General features: G+C 31.9%; 1 protein-coding gene across 1 annotated transcript in view; it reads left to right on the plus strand.

The window, feature by feature from the left end:
• LOC129227549 (pre-mRNA-splicing regulator WTAP-like) overlaps positions 1 to 20,610 on the plus strand; it is a 57,921-nt gene extending 37,311 nt beyond the window's left edge. The window contains exons 7-8 of the mRNA XM_054862129.1: positions 15,813 to 15,967; positions 19,569 to 20,610. Of these exons, the coding sequence (XP_054718104.1) occupies positions 15,813 to 15,967; positions 19,569 to 20,581 (1,168 nt within the window). The 3' untranslated portion in view covers positions 20,582 to 20,610. The remainder of the gene's footprint in view (positions 1 to 15,812; positions 15,968 to 19,568) is intronic.
• The last annotated feature ends 4,812 nt before the right edge of the window (positions 20,611 to 25,422 follow it).

Here is a 25,422-nt window from a genome sequence, read left to right on the forward strand (position 1 = left end):
TTTTTTCTTAAAATTTCAAGTTTACAAATGGTTGGATAACATTGCTTAGAAACAGAGCTGTCTAATTAAAATTAAGTGCTTATGTGTGCAGTAATATCTCGATTGTGTGGTCTTTTTCCACATAATTACTAAGCAGGCTCATGAAAAAAATATATAAACAGCAGTGTTTGTTCCTAAAATTTTTCTTCATCTATCACACATGCAGAGTTGCTTAACTTAATTCTTCTGTAATGATTTTGGAATTTTCATTAAAAAAAGGTATCTTCCCTAAATTGTCATTATAGTAGGCTAATTACTTGAAGACAAAGAGTCAAGAAAGGAGCAAATGGTCTAATCTTTTGCAAATGAAGGCTTCTTCCTGAACTGTATGTTTATTTTACATAGCCTGAATTGCATAAGAACATTCCAGCTATGTAAAATAAACAGCATACAGGCAGGGTAGCGATCTTGGCGAATCCTGCTGTAAATATTGAGGTTCAATGAGTTGGTGTTGAAAGGAAAAGAAAGACAAACAATTTTTGGCAGCGTATAATTCGCACCTCATTAATTTTACCCTTTTTTAACATAATCCGTGGATTATCTGCAGGAAAATACGGTACAAGTCCATTTTTTCAATTTCAAGCACTTATGCACAAAAAAAAAGGAAAATAAATAAAAAGGTTATAAATTATTGTCTGAAAAAAGTGAGAGGGCCCGGGCCTCCTCAGGTCCCTCCCATGAGCCGCCACTGATAGTTACATTTTATCTGAGGATTCTCTAACTTGAATGCTTTGAAGATTGCATGCACATTAAATGCAAATTTTATCAGAAAACAGCAGAAACCACCCCATTTATATGTAAGATTTTTTTCCCTTATTCACCTTCCCCGACTCCTAAACAGCAGGCCTGTATAACTAATAAACTTTCAATAAATACTATAATGTTTAATTTAGTCTCAGTTCCATTAATATCACCTTCATGAATAATAAAGGTAAAGGAGGTCAAAGTAATGAAAGTAAATATTCTAACTAAGTAGTGCATATTAAATATGCACTAGAAAAAGAGTTGGCTGTAGGAGGACCGCCCATCTAACCTACCTGAACTCCAGACCAGATTTGACCCCCCTCCCCCTCCCAATTGTTTTTTGTGCACCAGCCTCCTATGACTTGCATATTATTCGGGAATTTAGTACAAAAGCAAATAAAGCATGAAACTCCAAAACCAGATTCGCTGATTCTCCGGATTGTTAATATCGTAAAATCAGATCATCTCTGAATGACAAGACTGTAATAAGGCTGCAAGAGCTTGAAAAGCAAATTTCTATTGATCATAATTCAATGTTAAAACAACAATTGCCAATTATTGTAATCGGGGAAAAAGAACTCGTTTTCATACACTAGCATAAAAAATTGCACATTTACTTTCATAAAGGTGTTTCTTACCCCCCAACTCCCCCCCCCTTTTTTTTTTCTTTTTAAAACATTGAGTGTCTTGTGAATGTTTTAAAATTTTAGTGTATTAAATGATTCTTTCATGGAACATTTTTTAATATTTCGATATTAATAAGCATTTCTGAGTTATCTTTATATTTTAATATGACATACTATTTATTATAGTAATTTGGGTTTCATAAACAATCGACAAATTTTTTAGCGATACAGGAAATTTAGATATTTGTGATATTGATGGTTCTAAACATCCAGAATAGTTGGTTCGCTACTGGGTATTACCTATCTTAAGCATAAACTTTACATGAGACGATGTTTTTTAAGCAATACAGCCAATGAGTTAAGTCATTCTTGATTCATGGATAATCTGCCATGTCTTCAGTTGTTGCAGTGGTTGCAAGAATCTAAAAAAATTCTCATTTCAATGTAAATATTAATAAATTCTGGGTCATTTTGACCCCAAGCACACTTGTTTTGCTAACAGCTCCTTGGTATTTCCATAAAAAGCTTAGTCCTTCCTTGTCTTTTCCTGAATCATCGTGCTAGAGGCATGGAAAGGTGTCATTTTGACCCTTTTGAGGGAAAAAAAAAGAAATCCAAATACATTTACTGATGCTGAAACCGAGCAGAAACTCGAAACTGCCGCTTGAAATGTATAGATGCAGGAATTTGAAGCATTTGTTATGTTTTTGTACATAAAAGAAGCATTAGCCGCTAGTTTCTGAAAATGCAACTAAAACAGCACTGGTTATTTTATGGAATTTTAAACTCTGTCTAAATACTTCATTATGTATATTTAAAATCTCTATGTCCTTTAAATGAACTGTATTTGTTATGAACTAGTGGTACCCACAAGACTTTGTTTGTAGTAGAAAATTAAAAGTTCTTAATGAATTTCTCGCAAATTTAATAATTTCATTTGCTTCGCCCTTGTTAGGGTTCCACATTATGATGGTTTGGTAATTTACTCATCTATGTTATGATAATTTGCTCAGTAAAATGTTCTTAATATTGGAATAGAAAAAGAACAAATAATATTTATTTTGAAGATTTATAATACAGTACATACAGTCTTTTGAAGTTACAAATAAAAATCAAGTTCAGAGCCCTGGCTCCAACCACCAGTCTCTCTAGACTTCAAGAATGTCTTTTCTTTTTCTCACAGGTAGCTGGTTAACCGGCATTTCCGGCCTGACCAAATAGGTTCCATGTGCCGGCACCTGTCCCACCTGTCATTCATTATGGCACCTGCTCGGTGCTGCCTTGGTCAGCCAAGAGGCTGATGGGGGAGGGGAGAAGGACTGCTGCAAATTTTTGTTTCTGCCATATTTTCTCTAATTTTTGCCAGGAAAACCAAGACCCCTGGCATTGCTCTAGATAGCGGGGGTTAACAACAGTAATGGAACTTTTCTGCTCCAAAATGGTCATTTCCGTACTCTAAAACAGCATTTCAGCTGTTCCAAAATCGTTTTCCCCCAAATGTTTTCATAAATTTTACATGTTATTGCAAAGTGTAAAATTTAATTGATGCAAAGCTTTATAGATAAATTACAAATTAAATAAATTTAGAAACTTATATTTTTTAAGGTAATGCAAATTTGCTAAATAGTTTTTTTTTTTTTTTTTGAAATCAATGCAGCTTTCCAATTAGGTAGGCTTGAGAGATGTCCCGATTTGACTGGGACAGTCCCAGATTTCAGGCAAAATCCTGGTGTCCCGGCCGGTTTACTTCAGGTCCCGGAAAAACATTAATTCGATGTCTAAAAAAGTATAAAAATAATTAACCGTGAAAGAATATTTCTGATAATTACTTTGTCATTTGAACTTAAACATTGTAAAATTAATATCGAATCAGCTTGTGAGAATTTTAACAACAACATTAAAACCTAAAAAGAGCTTCTAAAAAAAGTCCTAGCTAATGAAAAATACATGTGAATATGGTTAAGTTTTTATTCCTCATACAAAGTATTTCTTCTTACTAAAGTAACTAACAAATATTAACATGTAAGAAATAAAATGTTTAAATTTTTCTGCTTGTGCCATTCCTTATTCCCCCTGGTTTAGGCTCATAATAATTATTTTGTATTCACAGCATTGAGAATGAACTACCCTCTAAAACACGCTAAGAACCAGCCAGGGGTGTTTGTGATCCGAAGTTTCCAAAAATTTTGAGCTGACAACTCATTCTAAAGCTGAAAAATTATTTAAAAAAAAAAAAAACTTTTTTAAAATGTTTATTTTTAATAGTTTTTGTTAGCATATTTCAAAAAGGTTTTAAGGGGAGGGGGCGGTGGGTCAGAGCTTCCTTATACAAGTTTCTGAAAATTTCTAAAATTTGAGTCTACTGTAACCCCTGGTTCCCTTTTTTTAATACTCGCGACGGGGGAGGGGGGGGTATTCCGTTGTCCTGGTTGAACATCTAAGAAATCTGGCAAGCCTACTACTAGGTACATAAATATACAAGGCAGACCAACTAAGTTTTACTAAAGTTACATGGAGAAAAAAATCAAAGTAGCTCTTTTTTTTTTATTCAATTATTATTATTTTTCAGTCTTTTGCATTTCCAATAATCCAAAAAGCATATTTCAATCAAAACTTCATTTATTGCCCCCTGATTTGCTTGATTACTTAAGATTTATTGAGATAGATTATGTACCATTAAAGCGATGCATAGCATATATAAATTTTAACCCTAGAATATTTCATTGACAAGAGAGAAAAAAAAAGATAAAGAACACTTAGAGTTAGCATAAAATTGTGCTTATACCTGCACACTTTTTGCATCCCTGATGGACAATGCAGTTAGAGCAAGAAAAGAAAATGTGTAAAATTATAAAAACAGAAAACATTCATTTAACACTGTGCTCTTATAAAAAAAAATTAATGCCAAATTTTCACCTTTCAAAGAACTTTTTTGATACCAATACAATAAAAGAGTCTTGTATGAATGGTAAAAAAACCAATAAACATTAATCTTCATTTTTAAAATATGGTATAAGAGTATTTTGATTTTAGTTTGTACTAAGGCTTTTAATTAAAATGATTTTCTTAAAATCTACTTCTGTTTCTATAATTGTTGTCATTGATACATTAGGTAAATAAATTACTACATGATTTGCGACTTTTTTTTTTAATCTTTAAACAAAAATTGCATTGATTTTTTTATTTTTAAAGTTCTATAATGTACATTAGACTTGTGATTCATTTATAGATACTGCAAAATACTTTCCATGTTTAAGAATGCGTGATTTTAACTACAGTGAAGCCCCATTTCTACGTTTCTCTTTTATACATTTTTATCAATTATACGTTTTTTAAATTGGTCCCTGCGAAGTCTTATACACACTAACCTACACCTATAATATGTTTTTTCATTTGTACGCTTTTTTTATTCAGTCCTTCAAAAACGTATAAACGGTACTTCACTGTAATTTTATTTTTTTATTTATAGTAGATAGCTATGATTATGAGGAAATTAATTTGCAAGAATTTATTCTTGGATATTTGTAATTAATAATGTCTGAACAATCACAGTAAATTATTTCCTTGATTATTTATACCAAGACCCATTTAGGTATTGTATTTTTTATAATAGTTTAAGATTTTAAATGATATTCTCTAAAAGAAAACTCTAAGTATGAGGAAATGAAATTACAAGATTTTACTCTTAATTATCTAATTAATATGACGAACTTAGGTTCACACACAAATATGAATATTAAACATTCCTTAACAATCAATTCGTAAAGTCTTCATGATTTTCCTAAAATAAAACTTTTTCTTACAAAAAGTAACAAAAACCAAATAAACCTGGTTTAAACTAAAACAAACTGTTTTTATACCAACTATGCCACCATGTTCCACCCCCGGTATTGTGTCTGAACTTTGAAAATTTATGTACAGTACAGTCTCGAAAATCCAAGTTGATTGGAACTCATGTCACCTCGTATTATCCGGAAAATTCTTCCAGATTGAAAATTGACACTATTCAGACGACATAGGAGGGACACATTTTACTTCCTTGTGCAAAGAAAAAGAAGTATTTTCTTCACGCAAAATGTATTACTCAAATTTCAACATAAATTTACGCTTTAATTGCATCTAAACAAATTATGCTTTTAGTTTTTCACAATATCAGGACATATTTATGTGCTCAGTTTTAAGCAACTTGCATAACACAAAAACGGTTAGTTGTGAAAGGTTTAAATTTCATTTTTGAAATGCATGTGGCGTCTAGTTGTGCACCTACTTTTTTATTGCAATCAGATACTCCAAAAGGGATGTTAACACGGTCTTTGTCAAAAATCAATGTCAATTTTGCATATTAAGTTATTATCTCCAAGGCATCTTTGAATACATATCTTGTAGTCGTAACGTATATCTTTTAGTTGAATATTTCGTGTCTCTTTAGGAGTTGTTGAAACAACTCGATGTCTTTTCCTTATTTCCTGTTGAAAGGTAATTAGCTTTAAAGAAGCCAAATTTCTATTTTCAGATTTTAATGAAAATATTTTTTGAGCGACTAAAAAATTAAATTTGAAATATGAGTGAACCACCTCGGATTGAGCAGAACCTCGAATTTTTAAGACTCTACTGAATACCTAACATTTGCATTAAAAGGATCCTAGAATTATCTGGAGCCCACAAACAATAAGACTGATTAGTTTTATGAGTGCAGTAGAACTCCAACTATCCGGATCACTTTCAGAATTTGAGCAAAAAAGTAAAAGCAATTACATTCGCTGCAAATGATTCTGTCAAAGCACACTACGCATGGTTAGTCAAACAGCTTATTTGGATTGAGACGTTCAGCAATTAATGACTTTTATTTACAGTGTGAAATGTACATAGTACATACAGTAAAACCTGTTAAGTTCACCACTTGTCTTAAATTAACTGCCATTGTCGGGTACAGAATTTGTTCTGGATCATAGTTAACAACCTCCGTAAGTTGACCCCTAAAATCAACTTATACGGATTTCACTGTACTGTTATGATGCACAGCTCTTGTTAGTACAATATCATGAAAAGCGTTACCCTTCTATTTGATTAATTACTTTTTCTTTAAATATAAGTTTTTTTCATCTAATTTTCAACATACATACAGTTAATTGATTAAAAAAGACCTTTTTATCGGAAAAATCCAACTATCCAATAGAGTCCAGTCATAATTGATTTGGATAATTCTACTTTTATACTTAAATAAAGTGATATTCCCCATTTCCTTTTGGCTCTTAGATTTACTTGTTGAACGTTGCAATTTATTGAATTACTGGAGCAATTCTTCACCTAAAAAGACCTGTGTGTGTATCCTTTAGTGGTGGGGTCAAGGGAGCCATTCAACCTATCTGCCTACTTTTCCTTTTCAACTGAATATCCATTTTCTCCAGCAATTTACTTTTTTTTTTCTCTATATCTTTTCATGAACATTTTGCCTTTTTTTATGGCAACACAATGCAAACAAATGACATTGATTTCTGGAATTTTCCTGAATAGGCATGAAAGACTTCATCAGAAGCATTAGCATCTGATAATAAGTTGTTGACAGTATATGTAGACTCTTCAATAATAGCAATAAAGATTTGATTAAGGTTTTTTGTGTCCTGAACTTAATTTTAGTATGAAATAGTACACTGCCATTTTAGTATTTGCAGCTACCATCATCTTACTTTTTGAAATGCCATGTTTAATTTACTTAAAACTCAGTTCTGAACTAGTATTTGCAATTTGCCTAATTTGCAGACAAAACGTGCCGTACAAGGAATTATTTGGGAGATCACAGTGACCTCCCAATGAAGCAACCCTTGTCCACCACCCTCTCCTGAGAAAAGCATTGCTTTGAAAGCTGAAAGTATTTTTTCGAAGTTAGAGAGCCATTTATAAAATGCAAAAATGGCCTCTTTGTAAAAAAAAGGGGGGAGCGCAGAGTTATTCTTCAGTTGCTTTGTCAGACAATTTAAATAATCCTAATTGAATCAGTAGTTTGAAGGGAACAAATGCCAAAGTATTAATTGTGTTGGTGCTTGTTCCCTTCTTCAAACTACAGATTCATTGTTGATGTATTTGTAATTCAAAGATGAAATGTTTGTATCAGAATTTTAATAATCTACAGCACATATAATAAAGTGGTTAATAATTCTTACTTTCTGATTGTTGGCAAAAATTCTGATATTAATGTTTGTTAATATTTTGAAGTTCATTGTCATACTAAAACCATACTGTAATATTCTGTTCTACTACTTCTGTATATATCTGGCAATCTAATAAAGTCATACATTCTGTAGTGCCTTAAGCATTATAGAGACTTCCTTTATACCTATATGAGGGCTATAAATTCAATAGTGGCAACTTTGCCTATAAACTCGCAGAACGGCTGCCATGCGCAAATAGGATATGAGAGCCGTAAGGTGGCACTGTTGTTGATGTGTAGGGTGCAAAAACAGTCGTTCTAGTTGGAAGGCAGTTTATGTGAGGCATTAAAGTTAAGAACTTAAGTTTCATTGCTCTAAAGAATTTTCAAAAGGTGATCAGTGGTTGTGGCTTAAAATCAAGGTTGCTCGTGTAAAAAAATTGAACAGAATGTTATCCAGGTTTACTGCTTGTAGCAAAAATGCATTTTCACGTAGAAAAGTTGTACGATGGGTTGAAGCTTTTAATTCGAGTCAGAATGAGATGGCAGATTTGCAACACACAGGCCAGCCTTCCGTTCTTTGAGGTCAGATTGCCATTCTGAGTGATGTCCTTTCCATTGACCACTGAAGGACGAATAGTCATTGATAGGTTGCAAGCAATCACACTTCTATTGCAACAGTGGCAGTGTAAAATCTAAGAATACCATTCTTACTCGCCTCACATTAAACCTTGTGCCTCTGATTGTTTCCAAAGTTGAGGTTACCCTTCCGATGTCACTAATTTAATAATGCTTCATCTGCATTCTGTGCAGTAGAAGTCTCCAACGGCTTCCCTAAGTTTGCTAAAAACTTAGCTAGAGATTACATAGAAGGTACAAAATGCAATTCATTAAAAATTGATTTTTCCCCACGTTGCTATTGCTTAATTTACAGCCCTCGTAAGTTGCCAACTTCACTCAGAATTTTGTAATAAATGTAATTTCTTGCCTCGGAAAAGCAACTCTTGTTAATGAAAATACTACTTTGATTTGTGTTTTTAATGTGTAAATTATGTTTTGGAAATTTTAGTTGACTTCTTGTAAAATGTTTCTGAAATTATTTGGATTTGTAAAACAAGCAGGATTATTCAAGAAAATGTTGTAAACATTGGATTTGCAACTTAAGATTATTTATAGATTATTTTATGCCTCTGTAGGTTATTAAAGCTCAACAAGTAAAGCCGCTAAACTTGAATTAAACTTGTCCAGAGCTGCTTTGAAATTTCAGTTTCTTTTAGTGACAAATAATGAAGTTCTGGATTTCTTAAAATTTCTGTTTTGAAATGAATAGAAAATTGCATGTTGTGGTTCATGTACAAAATTCACTTTATGCAATAACATATTTTTCATGAGAAATAAGGAAAGCTGATGTTCAAACCACAGTGAAAAGGTGGTCTCGAATACAAAAGGCAGAAATGATTGAGCTTCCAAAGAGAAAACCACTTCCTGGCATGAACTTTCTTCCCTTCTCCAAACGAAAGTTGATACGACGAAACAATCACGACTTACATAATTGTGAAATGAGATGGGAAATTCTCCCTTTGGATTCATTTAGAGTTTATATATATATATATATATATATATATATATATATATATATATATATATATATATATATATATATATTATATATATTATATATATATATTATATATATTATATATATATATATATTTATATATATATTTAAAGACAAAATGGTGCTTGGTATCACCAAATAAGTACAGTAAAAACTTCCAATTATCGCCATTCGGATTATCCCCAGGTCTTTTCACATTTTTTTTAACAGTCATTAAATGGCTTTTTGTCACATTAAATGTGTTATTGTTCGTTTTCAGCTTTTAAATATTTATATTTTTTATATTCAATGTCAGGAGACGCAACAATTTAATGTTTTTAGCTATAATTTAAATGTATGTATGAGTGTTATTCATACTTTTTAGCTAATGTATACAGTAGTATTGTTTTTTGTCTATTATTCGGGTTACCGTGCCACCCTATTCCGCAGATAATCGGAAGTTTACTGTATTTTATTACATAAACTTTGACTAAAAAGGTTATAACTTCATTTTTAACTTTATTTTTTGTTTCTAACGCTATATAAGTTGTTTTTTTTTTTTTTTTTTAATATTTGATAACAGCATTTGTTCCTACATTTTATATTTGTTCATTTTAAAATTGTTTATCATTAATTTTTTTGCATAAAATTGTGTAATATGGCAACAAAACAAGTAGATATTTGTTCCCTAAGTTTTGCTTCTCCATGTACAGTAGAACCTCGTTTTATGTAAGGGTTATATTCCATGGAAATGCCGCATAAATTGAGACCTAATAATAGTGTTAAAATAGGGGTTAGGTTCCAGAGATGGAAAAAAATATTTTATTCCAGTGATAACTAATTTTATAATTTTAATGTGTTCTTATATCGATACATACGCACAACATGCATAAAGAAAACAAATTAATTTTGTGTTATAAAAATAAGCTGGCTAGGATAGTATTTTGGCAACCATTAAAAATTTTTCTCTGTAGTTCTTTGCAGAGCATTAATGCATCTATATTCACTTGCGCCATTTCCATATTAGAATCTTCCTTCACTAACAAAACAAATCAGAAATCATTTGCAGTTGTCAAGGTATGGCTCAAAACTTTCAATGTGAACCTTTTTGGTATTGTGTCATGGATGTTTGTATCCTCGTTTGTTTGTCCTCTTTTGTCACTCCTAAAAGCTCTTCTTCCGGGGGGGGGGGGGGGGCTCGGATATTTTCCCATGGTTTAGCTGGATATTTTCCCCCATGGAAACTGATTTCAATGCAGATTACAGTTATTAAAATTTGCCATTTTTAATAACTTATTCATTTACGGCTGGAGAAGAAATGTTTTTACGTTTTTGCAAAGAAAAACTACTGAAAGCAAAGAAGTTCTAAATTCTAAGGGGGCTTGAGCCCCCACTTGCACCCCCCCCCCCCATTTGGGCACCCTTGCATAAAATGTCTCCAGTGACCCAGCTCGATAATTAGTAAGCCAAAATGCAGTTTATTAGGTGTACCTTGCAGCCAGGGGTGATTGTGCTCCGGTATTTTACCGAATTTCCGGACGTATTTCCGGTATTTTTAGGTCCGAAAATATCGGAATTACGTTTCTTTTTTTTTTTTTTGTTATGCTTTTATCTCCCTACCTGCGCAATTGTTTTTTCATTATATAATACTCATCAAATATACCTGCAAGAGCCTTAAGATAAACACCTATCCCTTAAGATGGACAAATGTCAAGATAATTTGTATAACACCAGCTCAAAAGTAACTTTGTAACCCATTAAAAATTTAATCAAATGTACCCACAATATTTTGACTCAGAACTATTTAATACTATGGCAAAGGTGCACTTAAGTAATAGGGCTCAAAGATTACCCCCCCCCTAGTTCTCTCTTTGAAACTTTCAGGTATTTTTTGATGAACTCACAATCACCCCTGCCTGCAGCCTTTAGGAGTTTGGATTTTGAAAGAGGGGAAAATTTTATCTGTAACTGCATCCACGTAAAACCGAAACTCATCCACATAAAATAAAATCAAGGTGTCAAATCTTAAACCGCCTACAATCGAAACCGCATAAAATAAACCCGCGTAAAACGAGGGTCTACTGTATTTGATTCAGATGCAACTTTTTCAGATATTTTTTTAAAATATTTCCAATTGACAAATGACCATAAAACATTGTATTTTGGTGAAATAGTGAGAAACAACTTGTTGACTAACTGAATTGTGCTTATCACGGCAGAATACCAGTTTTGGTCCTAGTATTACAGTATCACATTTTAAAAAATACCGAATACCAGAGTTGTTTATTTTTTAAGGTCCTGTATTGCAATCATTGTATTAAATGTGCATTGTTTTTAATTTTTGATGAGGTCATTTCTCTAATTTTATAGCATGTTGTCTCGTAAATTGTATGGATGCCTGATTGCCTCACTTCCTCAATGTCTTCCACAGTCCATGATTCTAGTACAGCTTTTGCTACTGTATTCCTTTTTTTTTCTCTCAAATACTGAATCAGCCACTTAACTTGGCTTTACACTGATACATCTGTCGCTTAGCACTGGTCATCATCTAAAGTTTATATTTTTGTGACTTCAGCATTGACTTTTATTTTATTGCATTATTATTATGCTACAACCGAACCTCATTAACGTAAAATTCATGTGACCATGATAATTATTTCATGTTTATCAGATTTCATCTTAGCGGAATGAAATGAGTACTTTATGTAAAGTGAATTGTGGTCCAGTTATAAAATCTTGGAACATCACCTTTGTACTGCCCCATTAATTTATGTAGCGCAATATTCAAGTTTCATATTTTCTTTCAAACTTGGTATTCTTGTGTATCAGAAAAATAATTTCTAATCAAGTTTTTTTTTTAGTGACTTGAGAATGTCATTAACATTATTGTGTGTAATATTTTGTTGATGTGATTTTTTTATGACGCATGGCTTGCAAATTTACTCTCAGTTTAGTCATGTCCATGCTTTATCAATTTTGAAAATTGAGCTTATCAATGTATTTCATCTTTAAATAAAGGTGTAATACTTTTGCCTGAAGTGTTGTTAGGGAGGAGGGGAGTTAAAAACTTATTTCTGCATAACTAAATCACCAGATTAAAAATTCATTTTTCATTATATTGGTTTCTTGAAACCACTTCCAAAATTGTTTATGTAAAGATTAAAATATGCAATTTTGTATATGTATTTAATCTTAGATGAAAGTACAATGGGTTTTCTAAGGTCTATCTTTTACTGGTGTAGCATTATGTTTGGAAAGCTACTGTAAAATTATTATTTTGTAAATTTCATGGAATTTTGTAATGCTGAAATTTTTTTTAGCTGATCTAGTAATTTATATGTCATTTTGGTTGACGTCATTTACTTTTCATTAAGTAGCCCTGAATTAATAATAATTCAGTATTAGTGGCACGATAGCAGGGGCGGATCCAGAAATTTTTGTGTGAGGGGTCAAGTTTCAATGACCCGAGTTATACCTACTACTTAAAAAGTATCAGTTAAGCAAGAATGCCCATCCCCTATGGAGGATGGCGCTCCCCCCCCCCCCCCCCGAAAAAAAAGTGAGATAAATACACTTTTGAATTGCAATACTCCCCTAAATTTTTCAATGGCACAACTTGTGCCATGTATCATATGCCGTAAAATTTTCATCAAAAGTCATATTTCTTCAGGCTGATCAGGTTATTGTAAACTAAGATTATATGCAGGGTTGCCAACTGCTCCGCATTTTGCGGAGTTGCTCCACAAAAAAGACGAAACCCGGTGGCTCCGCAAAGAAATTATTGTGCTCCGCATTTCCTGGCCGAACATTTTCAAGCTTCTATTTTGCTATTATCTTGTCAAACATGTAAATATGGGAAATTCAGGATACTTAAACTCAAAGATTTAAATAGTTGTTGGAAGATGTTTTATTAATTCAAAAAAAAATTTTTATATACTAGTGCTCAAAAATGATTATTAAAGTTCTAAAACAATTTTGGATAAGTGGCTTTCGTTGTTTTTATTGACTTTTATACAAAATACGGAACTGCTCTGCAAATTTTAAAATTGCTCCTCAAAATCACCACAGATGCTCCTCAAATTTTTCTTCCAAGGTTGGCAACCCTGTTATATGCGATTACAGCTTTAAACTAATTAGAAAGGAACGCACGACACATGTTTTGAGATAGTGAAGAGGGGTCTGAAAAAATGTTAATCTCATTAGAGATGATTGTTATTTTGAAACTACAAAACTCTCAAAATAGTAATGGACCAATAAACAAACCCAATCAATCCTTTGAATTATGACTCGCGGAGAATAAATACCTTATAGAACCAAAGGAAAAAGGTTAACATTGATTCCATGTACTATTTTTTGGATCTAAAAAATTAAAGTTCAATGATACTTATAATAAAATTCTTGTCCCAAAGGGGTAACTGACCCTTTGACCCTTCCCTGAATCTGCCCTTGCATGTTAGGAGAAACATGGGCTGCCAGGACACTAGACAGTGCCACAAGTTTCACGCAACTAACCTACTTTTAGAAGCAAAACTTTTTGTTGCTCATGCTTTTATTTTATGTGTGATTATAGCAGTCTTTCTAGGTGGTGTTAGTGTAAAATATAGGCATCCCAATTTTGTTTCCTCAAGCATTTTTTTTCACCTTGCTCAAAGCTTTCTGGTAAGAGAGAACTTTAAAATCCAAAGTGCTCTCAAAAAGACGTCCTAAAAATTCTCGGGATCAAGATAAGAGCAATGGTAGGAGGACAAAATGCTTTTTAAAAAAAGAAAATTCGACCCACCAAGAAATAAGATTTATGATCAATGCATCAGAATACTGTAACCCTGTGGAAAGCAATGATTATTTCAAGCTGAATATCAACAGCAGAGATAAACTTAAATCAGACAATGCAACTTGCATCTTTTATTATGGAAAGTTCCCTAAAGACGCTTTTTTTACCTAGTTTTATGAAGAAATAATTAGCTTTATTTTTTTACCTCTTCTCATTTACTTAACTTATAGATATTACTTAGTTGTTAATACAGGTCAAAAATCTAGAATTTAAAAAGTAACATTAAATCAAAAAAGTCTGTTCATATTTAAATGTTTTCCAACCTTGATTCATATATACAGAGGTGTGGAATTTACTAGACTGAAGGAGCAAAAAACAGTAAAATCAAATATCCCATTTTAAGAAAAAACCTCTAGATTCTTTTTAAAAGTCTTAATTATGCTTACATTATTTCCTCTCAAAATTTTCTGTTTTACTTGAGTTTCTCCTCCCGGACAACACTGAGTCTTATCTGATAACGCCTACCATTAAATGCTGTTGTTTCTAAAACTTTCTGCAGCTGTAAGTGGTCTGAAATATTTTTTTCGTGTGTTTTTGCACTAGGACGACTAAAATAAGAAGTTTTATTAGTGATTTTGTGTCGCACACTAGTTTCAGGGAACAGTTTTAGTTTTTGTTTTCTCATTTCTCCCTTAGAACATCGATTTTGATGAATTTTGAGAAATGGGTAATCTGCCAGACCTCTGACTACGCAAGAAAGCATTGGTTATGTGTATGTTTGACCAAAATAACATTTCACAAAGAGAAATTGTGAAAAAACTTTAAAATTAGCCAAAAAACTGTCAGTAGAGTCAATGTTTCTGTCCATCCAATTAAGTTTTCTTTCCATCCTTGTATGCATTTTGCGTTTTCTGTCACATTTTCTCAGCCTCTTCGGGACAACTGGTATGTTTTCTTTGACAGAAACATTGATTCTGCTGACAGTCCTTTTGTGAAATATTAAGTTTTTTCTCAATTTTTCTTTGTGAAAAGGTATTTTGATCTAACATACAGATGACCAAAGATCTCTTGCATGGTGAGAGTTTACCCATTTCAAAAAATTCACCAAAATCGATGTTCTAAGGGGAAAATGTGAAAACAAACACTAAAATTGTTCCCTAAAACTAGTGTGCAACACAAAATCACTTATAAACTTCTTATTTTAGTCGCCCTAGTGCCAAAACACACCAAAAAATATTTCACACCAATTACAGCTGCAGAAACACTTTTAGAAACAACAACAGCACATAATGATAGGTGTTATCAGATAAGACCCAGTGTTGCTACGGAGAGGAAATGCAAATAAAACAGCAAATTTTGCTTGGTACTAATGTATAGTACTTTAACTATTTTGGAAGAACATAATAAGGCTTTTAGAAAGGATCGAGAAGTTATTTTTAAACCTGAATATTTGATTTTCTGGTTTTTTGCTCCTTGAGTATAATAAATTCCACACCTCTGTATGTCTATCACAGATGTTAGATTTCCGAAAATTTTGCCCTGCTTGTTCCAAAAATGTATTCAATTATTCTTCAAAAGAAGGAAGAATAAGAAGAAAAACAAGTGCAGACTGCAGAGTTACTTGTTTCTCTCTCTGTTCACAGGTATCGAGGGGTTTTTTTTTTTCGTACTCACATATTGCAATGGACAATATTATGCATTCTGAATGGGAATTGAAAATTTTGCCCCTAAAGCATTTAGTGATGATCTCTGAAATAGTCTTAAAGTTTAAAGCAAAAAAATGTTGAAAAAACGTACCGTCAGGTTGCGAAATATGCTGATTTTTTTTCAAAAATATGTTAAAATGTTATGCTGTTCAATTTACATGTTTCTCTTTTATTAAAATAGCAATACTGGCAAAAGATTAATGGCAAAATGTCGTCTTCTGTATCAAGAAAATGAGGAACTGGGGAAAATAATTTCATCCGGCAGAATGGCAAAACTTGAAGGGGATCTCGCATTACAAAAGAGCTTTAGTGAAGAAATGAAGAAAAGCCAGTCAGGTAATGTTGTTGATTAGTTGGTCGATATTTGTTTCAGAATAGAAAATGTTCAGAAATTAATTACCGTAATGTGCTTGTGCATAACTCAGGCGTGTTTCTGATCCGAAAATTTTGGGTTAACAACACGTTCTAAAACTCAGAAATAATCAAAAAAAAAAAAGCTTTTAATTTTTTTTTTTCTTTATGATTTTTTTTGGAGGGGAGGGAGCATTGAGCCTTTCCTCTCAGAAATTCTGAACATTTCACACTGTCTTCAGAAAATTTTACTCTATTACCCCTGGCATAACACTTACTCCTCTCCCTTTTTCTAACAAAAATTGGTAATGTTTTGTTTGTGTCAGACTTCTGCCCCAATTGCATCGAATAGTACCGTATTATCCGTGGCAGCATTTAATACACAGGCCTTAAATTGGGCCTGAAGAAAAAGAAAATCTTCATATAATCTGTGAATAATGTGATGTCAAAAACCAAAGTTTTGATTTAACATAACAAGTTTAGCAACTAAATTATAAATGTGAAGAAGTAATATTTAAGTTATATTCAAAATTAATCTAAAAAGTAATGATTGCTTCTTGAAATCTTGATTACAGTATGCTAAACTACTTAAAGACAGAGTCAAGACAAAGGAGCAAACGATCAGTCCAGTGCAAATCGTGACTATTTCTACTCTGACTGTATGGTTGTTTATTTTGCACAACCTGAATCACGTTATGGACCATTCATTAATTACGTAAGGATGATTTTGGCAATTTTTGGCCCCCCCTCCCCCAAGTAAGGGTAAGTAAAATTTTTCACCCCCCCCCCCCCCCCCCCCCACCTTACTGAAGATTTCATTTTGATTTTCAAAATATTAAGATAACGAATTTTACATCACTGGAATCGTTGTTAAACTCATTATTATTAAATTTATTATAAAAACCTTTTTGTGTAAAGGAAGATTTCCCAAAAGGAATCTAGACTGAATTTTTTTCGACAAATATCTTTTGTATGTGATGCGATACTAATTAACAACTGGACATGCCATACACAGTGTGATTCTTTTATTATATTTTACACTATTCATTCTTTAAAAACAAGTAAAAAACAGCACATTCTAATACGTGTTTCACCATCCAGAAGCAAATGAAATAATGATCCCTGACAAACCACTTGACCGCTCGATTTATAATATAAAAATATAGACTTGGGAAATATTGGGTAAGAATGGGTCTGATCCCATCCCCCCCCAGTAAGAATATGTAGAGATTTTTCCGAACCCCCCCCTCCCCTTCAGGACCCTTACTTAATAAATGGCCCCTTAGAGAAAAAAATTCAAGTTTTGTAAAATAAACAACCATACAGTCTGCGAAAACTCTCTATTAGTGAATTCTACTGAAGTTCATGCTTTGGCGTTGAGGGAAAAAAGTGCACTAGGAAATACGGTACCAAAAAGAAATAATCTGCTTCAGAAGTGTTTTGATGTTTTCTGCTCCAAAACAAAGATTTATTTTTGCAATAAACTCCCCTTCTGTAATACTCGATTTTTCATGTCTACTGTGCTTATTCTATCGCTTGGAGATTAACTTTTATGGATAGTTAGTTCCTGCCCTCATATTGTATCTTCAGTTCTGGATTTGTTTTCCCACATCCATTTAAAAATTTCAATCGAATTACCTCAGAGTTAGTCAAGCGTTGATCCAGGTTTTTATTTTTAGGTCCACATGTTGTGAAAAAAAAAAGATATTTTTGAGAACTTTTTTCTTTCGTGAATGTATGTGACAAAACGTTTTACTGTTTTGCTCTCAGACAAATTAACTTAAAAGAAAGTAATGAAAAAACTATTTTTTACAAAAAAAATTTTTGCAAAAGCTCTAATTTTAAGAATGAAATTTTGTGAAGTGGCCACTGAAAAAACTATTTTGTACAAAAAAAATTTTGCAAAAGCTCTAATTTTAAGAATGAAATTTTGTGAAGTGGCCACTTTTACAACATAGAACTTAGTAAAGAGAGCTATTATTGTACTGTGTTGCAAATTTCTTTTCATTTATCCTGCCAACTCTTACGTAAAGAAATTTTATGTTATTGAGTCAGTTATTGGCTCCTTTTCTTCTTTTTTCTTTTTTTTTAACTTCAAATATTTTTTACGACAATCTTCAAGAGTCTGCAAGTTTTGTTTGTTGTAATTCAAGCAATGTGATGAAAATTTATTTTACTGTAATGGGATTTCTCTGTATTATCAAAAATGCATTAATAGTCACTAATTAATATTTATAATATTGCAATAAGTAAATATATTTTGCATGCCCCCTTCAGCTTTAGCATACTTTTGAACATGTTAAGACAGTTTTGGACAGTAAAAGCTACCTGTCTTGTCCAAAAGGGATTAAGTCAAGTTGAACCAAGCAACTTCTTTGAGATCACATGATTGTTTGTTTCATGAGGACAATGGAGAAAAAATCTCCTGTGCTTCCCTTTTGAAATAAACTCATGAGCAATGTGGAATAAGATTTTTTTTTTTGAAATTATATGAAGCTTTAAGAATCAACAAATTGTACGAATGTTTTTATTTTCATAAACGGTATTGCAATGATACACCTAACACTAGGCTTGCCAGACATCCCGGATTTTAGGCAAAATCCCGGTGTCCCGGCCGGCTTCAGGTCCCGGAAAAAGATAAATTCGATTAGATGACCAAAAAAAGTCCTAAAAATAATTAACTGTGAAGTATTATTTTGGATAATTACTGTGTCATTTGAAACATACACTTGAAAAATTAATATTGAATCAGCTTGTGAGGATTTTTACAACAACATTAAAACCAAAAAGTTTCTAAAAAAAAGTCTTAGTGAATGAAAAATGCATGTAACTTTTGTTCAAGTTTTTATTCCTCATTCGAAGTATTTCTTCTTACTAAAGTAACTAATAAATAGGGGCATTCCACGGTATTTTTGACATTATGTAGAGTCCGTAACGTGATCTTTTTTTGCCATAACTTTTTAATTTACCGTTTAATTTGCAAATTATTTTAATTTGAGCTGGTGTGTTGGTAGGAAAAGATCAAAATAAAATAATATGCTAATCAAACAGTAAATTAAAAAGTTATGGCAAAAAAGGTCACGTTACGGACTCTACATAAATGTCAAAAAATACCGTGGAATGTCCCAATAATAACATGTATGAAATAAAATGTTTAAAATTATCTGCTTATGTCATTCATTATTTCCCATGGTTTAGGTTCTAGCATTGAGAATGAATTACCCTGTAGAACACGCTAAAAACTAGCCAGGGGTGTGTTCCCTTCAAGGGTGTTTGTGATTCGAAGTTTCCAAAATTTTGGGCTGACAACACGTTCTAAAAGCTGAAAAATTATTTTCAAAAAAAACTTTTAAAATGTTTATTTTCAATTGTTTTTGTTAGCACATTTCAAAAGTTTTTATGGTGTAGGGGACAGTTTGTGTTTAGTTATAATTTCTGTTGAACTAGCTTTTTAAACTGAAAAAAAGCCCAAAAGAAGGGGGGGGGGGGAGTTTTGAATGGTTTTAAAATAAGTTATTTTTTATTATCTTTAAAACAACCTTGTGCAAGTAATTTTTATTCAATTTTGATACATTTTTAATTTTAGAATTAGATGAGTTTTTGCTGGAATTGGATGAAGATGTAGAAGGGATGCAAAGTACTATTTACTATTTGCAACAACAATTGAGAGAAGCCAAAGACCAAATTCTACAGCTTCAAAAAGAAAAAGAAAAACATCTAGATTTGCCTAATGGTACAATTTCAGACCACAAGCTATTAACTGAAGAAACTATGGATATTAGCAGCCAATCTTCAAGTTTACCGTTAATTTGTGAAACAAATGAATCAAATTCGAGTTCATTACCTGTAACCAATGGAACAAAATGTGATTTAGAACTTACAATAAAGAAAGAACCTAACTGTCATGAAATCCAATCATCCTCTGACACTAAAGAACAGTGTAAGATAAAAAGTGAAACTAAAATAAAAAGTGAACCAATGGTAGATAATGATTCCTATGTAACTTCAACTCCTGAACAAAAAGAACTACCAAAGGATTTAGCTGTTTCTCAAGAGAGTGTCATTCAATCTATTATTGTTCAAAATAAATGTGCTGTGACAAATGAAAAACTTGCCACACCAAAAGAAAGAACAAACTCAATTCTTGATGGTTTGGATAATTCTCCGAACCGTTTTTCTAGAACTAATGAACATACGACTGATACAAATGAATCAACTGAAGAAAAACATTGTATAACAGCTTCAGAGGATACAGTTAAGCGAAATGCACCAGTAAACTCTAATAAGAGGACATCTGAAGGAGGAAGAGGTCGTAAAAGGACTAGACCTCGAACTCCTGTTGAGCCAGAAGCTATTAAAGAAGAGTCTTTGCCTGTGAGGAAAAGAACTCGTAGACGTGAAGCTGAAAGCAGGCAAGAAGTTTCAGAGGATAGTAAAAGGACACAACTTGAAATAGATACAGACACTGAAGTTCAAGTTGCACAAACATTAGCTTATTGGGCATCTGCCAAACAAGAAAGGACGGATATTCAGTCTGATCCAAGTGGTAATGCACTTGGTAATGGTGAAATAAGTAAAAGAGACAGTGAAGATAAATAAGTTATCTTTATAAACTGATACGTGTTTTTTTTTTTTTTTTCTTTCTGCCTTAAAAAGTGAAACAGCTGTAAATTACTTGACTTTGAATCATTCTTTTTTTATTCTGAGTTTATATAAATACATTTTACAAAGGCCCACATTGTTTGGATTCATTTATATAAGTTCGTTTTGATGCTCAATAGAATATTGTGCAATTTTGGTACATGCTCTGTATGTGCTACTTAATACATAAAATTACAGTTTTGAACTGGTTACTTTTTACTCTTGTTTGAAATTGACCATGTGAACTTTTGTTAACATTATTTTTATGTGTCAGACAATGTGAGCATAATTGTTATATCAAAACTTTTTTATGAAAATAAAAAATAGATATATACTTGTTTTTCTGATTTTACAATTCTATATTATGTTATTTAAAAACAAAAAATCTGTTTTGGGTTCAGACTCCTAATTTCATAATTAATCATTTCTTGAAAATTGACTAAGGTTACTACTGAATGCTAAACATATGTAAGGGATGAACCAAGAAACAGAGCCTATAACTGGTCAGTATTCTTCATTTTGTTCAGTATTTGTCAGTTTTTTCAAAATTTAGTCGGTAAAGTCGGTATTTTTTGCAAATTTGCCAAAGAATTTCATTTTAAGAAGAATATTGACAGGGGTATTGCTCCTGTTTTCCTTTTAACTTTATAAAATGCCGAAAAAAGTGATACATTGCCAATACTGCAACCTAGTTTTGCCATCTTAATAAAGTTAGCATTATTTTTAGAATAATTTGCTGTGTGTTTCTTTTTGACTACTTTCCACAAATGTTTAAAAGTAGAAAGAAATACACGCTTAGTCTGTTGTAAAAAAAAAATTCTTAAAAAGAAATAATTGCCAAATTATTGGCAATCTGTTGGCTCTCTGTTTAACGACTTTCAAGGGACCACAAAAAATCGTTCCTAAGTAGATAGCTTCTAAAACTACAGTAGAACGTTCGGGAACGGGAAAAGTCGTCTTTAAACGGAGAAAGTTGTTAAATAGAGCATTGTTAAACAGAGAACCAACTATAAATAACTAAGTAGATGAATACTGCAAAATAAAAATTTTGAAAGTAAAGTATTGAGATGGGGAAATCTGTGTCTGTTAGTCTGTCTGATCGTCTCCCCCCCCCCCCCCCCCCCCCCCCCCCCCCCCACCTTTAGAAAAAAAACATTTCTTGTTCAAAAACTTTGGGGAGGGTGCATCATTTTCCCCAATGGTTCAAAAACAAAACATGAGTACCTATGCAAAAATTGTAACAAAGATATAAATCTTGAACCAAAAGGGAGATTTCTTTTGAACAAACTTATTTAAAGATAGCTTTGACTTTGAAGTATGAAAAATATTTCTCAAATTTCAATATTTTTAAGAAATTTAAAAGGTTTTAACATTAATGTTGATTTAAATCCTTTATTTAAAAAATTAACTGCTAAAAGTAGTTTTTTGTTGCAAATATTTAGAAAGTAGGCATATGTACAAAGCTTCAGCATCTCATTTTTAAAAGTTTTTGTAGGTCTCGGCTCATCATATAGAAATTGTTAACTAAATTTACAGCTTTTAGTCAAAATTTTATTTTAGGTTTCCAATATAAATTAGGCTTTGCCATGCGTTACAAATAAAACAAGCATCCATTTTGCAGCACATAATATTGCTGAATATTATTCTTAAGTTAGTCGGTATTTTAAAATGTGTTTTTGTCACTAAAGTCAATATTTTTGACCTTCTAAACAGTATTACCCCCTTTTATTTGAGTATATAAATGCAAGAATGATCTTTGAAAAGAGTAAAATAAATTGCTTGTCATATTTAACAAAAGTAAAGCTCAAGTATCATGGATCAAGTATCACTACAGTCCCATTGCTCATGCCCACACTATTTTAAAATGTACTGTGTGTATGATAAATATACTTAAGAGCACAATATATACCAACCTCTGTGTGTATCAACTAGTATTTTCCAATTTATTTGCAGATTTACTCGACTATATAAGGTCTGTTTTCACTGCATAAGAGCCTCGATGTTTTATTTTTAAATTTATTCAACCATTAACTATGCTTTACATTCTTATAATACTCATCATTGAAAATATCTCTTAGAAAAATTTTCCTATTTTTGTCCAAAGTGTAAAGTAAGACGATGATAATATCAGAGCAATAAGGTATACATGACAACCACATTTGTGTGAAATTTCAAGGTGGAATTTTTTTTTTTTTTAATTAAGGGGTTACAGTACCTCAAAAATGATGAAACGATCAAAAAAGTTTTTATTGCTTATTTCAAAACTATTCTGAACACAGGGGAAAAGTTTCATTGCTTTAGTTTAAATATTTAAAAAGTTATGAGTGGTTTTAGGCCATGCTCGCTATGTGTTCTTATGCAAAAGAAAAGCTTTAAATTGCTTTTTCTCGATGATGGTTTTTTTTGTTTTCATGTCAGAATCCCTAAGGATTTTTTTTCTATTTAAGATACAGCTTTAAAGTAATGCTTTTTGCAATGGGGATAACATATTTGACGAAACTGTGCATTGGATAAGCATTTTATAAATTACTCAAATGTTTAGAGCATGTTAAATCTTTAAAAACCAATTAAAAAAAAAAAAAAACTTTGATTCATTACATAATTAATCGCAGAAAATTTTCTAATAAACTCATAAGCAAATGAATGCACAGATTTTTAGAGATGATTATAGTGATCGTTTAGCAAAAAACTTTTTTTTAATTAGTGCAAAAACAAAAAGTCTTAAAGATTTTAAAAAATTGAAATTTTCCTCAATTTTTTGAATTTTTAAAAGAAGTAGGCAATATTTTTTAATTTTGAAAATAAATTATTGATTACGAAATAAGTATGCATGTTATGGTTTCAAAGGAATATAAAATTTGCTTAAATTTAAAAAAAGTTTGAAAGGTACTGTGACCCTTTAAATTGTTATTTTTATTTAGTGCGTTTAACTTTCATTATAAGTGCTTGCAATATAAGTGAACTTAGTTTCTGTACATAAAATAATATTTTCTGATTGGTAATTAAAACAATTTTCAAAATGTGTTCAGGGTTTCACTAAAATATTTTTTAACCAAAAATTAGCAGGGCTAAATATACAATATATAGATTTTTTTCACTTACACTTCTCGACGGAAGAATCTTGTCTTGAACAATACTTAATTCTCACGCTCGGGATGTTTGATTATACCGCGCCGCCTTTGTGTTAGTTTTAATTATAGTCTTACTAATTTAATTATTACTTATGTAGCAAATCAGTAGTATTTTGCTACGAAAATAGTTGAATTAATTAATTTAATATAAAAAATTTTTTTGCTAATATCTTCATTTAGTTATTAAAGGTTTTTAAATATTTCAGTTTTTAAATATATTTAGTGTTCAAGTCAAGGGGAACTGAAGACAAAAATTCCTCCCTCTGACGATTAAATTTACATTCCTTAATAAATGTATCGTAACTGGTGTCCAATTTCTGAAGTTTGACAAATATTCTAGATTTAATATTTTATTTCGCCGTCAGTTTAATTTACAGTTATGGCAATACTAATTAACAGACTTCGTTGGAATTTTTTTAATGTACTATGCTCCCCGATTATTAGAAGACGAGTGGACCGATTAGGAAAATTCGTTTTCTGTTTGAAACGGTATACTTCTCCCGGTCGTCTAATGGTCTTCCAGTACGGGTATGAGGGATCCTGGAGAAATCGAGGGAACTCTTCAGATTTCATACTCGCACTTTGTTGTTTGTAAATTCATAGCGTCTCACTTAGCTAAACGATTTTTTTTTTTTTTTTTGTTTAATAGATGGGAGTGATTTAACTTGGGCCCAAACCTTTGCTTCACCCTATTTGTTCTTTAGAAAAAAGTTATGGGCAAAAACAATAAGCTTCATTTAATTTCAATTTTAAACGACTAAATATAAAATCCATTTTTTAAAAAGTGCCATAACACAGAGGTACTTTCTTTAATCAGTGTTAAAGAAAGTACCATAAAGCATTAATGTTAATCAGGGATGCCCCCTTAAGGGCGGGGGGAGGTTCGCCTGTTTCGGGGGCTCTTGCTCTGGGGGAGTACCCTCCCCCCCCCCCCCTCCAAATATTTCCTCTGTATTAATCATTAGTAGTCATATCCCAAATTTTGAATAAAGACTCCTCTGACGCAAACAGGAAATTCATATACGTAGTATCATTACTCTAGTAGTATCTTGATCTTCATATATACAACATCACAGTAGATATTCTGTTTATAGTGTGGTGTTGATCTATAACGGGCCAAGTAAAGAGAAATGTGACTTTTATCACGAGTTAAGTGACACTTATTAATGTGAAATTTAAATTAGTTTGGGAAATCCTTAACATTTAAATGGTTCTAATAAAATTAGCACACAAATAAATCCGGGAGAGGAACAAGGATTAGTTTTTAGTGCCAATCATATAAAATTTTATGCGCGTTAAAAAGTTTCTTTTTTTTAACCGATTTCAAAAAAGAGACGTTCTCAGTTCATCGGAATCTTATGTATGTCCCCCTATAACTCGGAACGCACATAGACCAATTTGGAAAAATCTTTTTTTTTTTTTTTTTTTTTTTTTCCTCGTTTGAAAAGGTATATACTTCCCAGTTGATCCCATGGTCATCCTGTCAGTATCTGAAGATGGGATTCTTGAAAAACTCAAGAAAGTTCTATTGTCAAAGTGATTTCTGTTGTTTTTTAGTGACACGTGATTTTTTTCGGAAAGCATACTTTGATAAAGTCAAACTGATGATGAAGACAATTTTTTTTGTAAATAATTACGCATTTGAAAAAGCCTTTCTTCACAATCTTC

The sequence above is a fragment of the Uloborus diversus genome, chromosome 8 (genome assembly GCF_026930045.1).
Source record: "Uloborus diversus isolate 005 chromosome 8, Udiv.v.3.1, whole genome shotgun sequence".
NCBI classification, from domain to species: Eukaryota; Metazoa; Arthropoda; class Arachnida; order Araneae; family Uloboridae; genus Uloborus; species Uloborus diversus.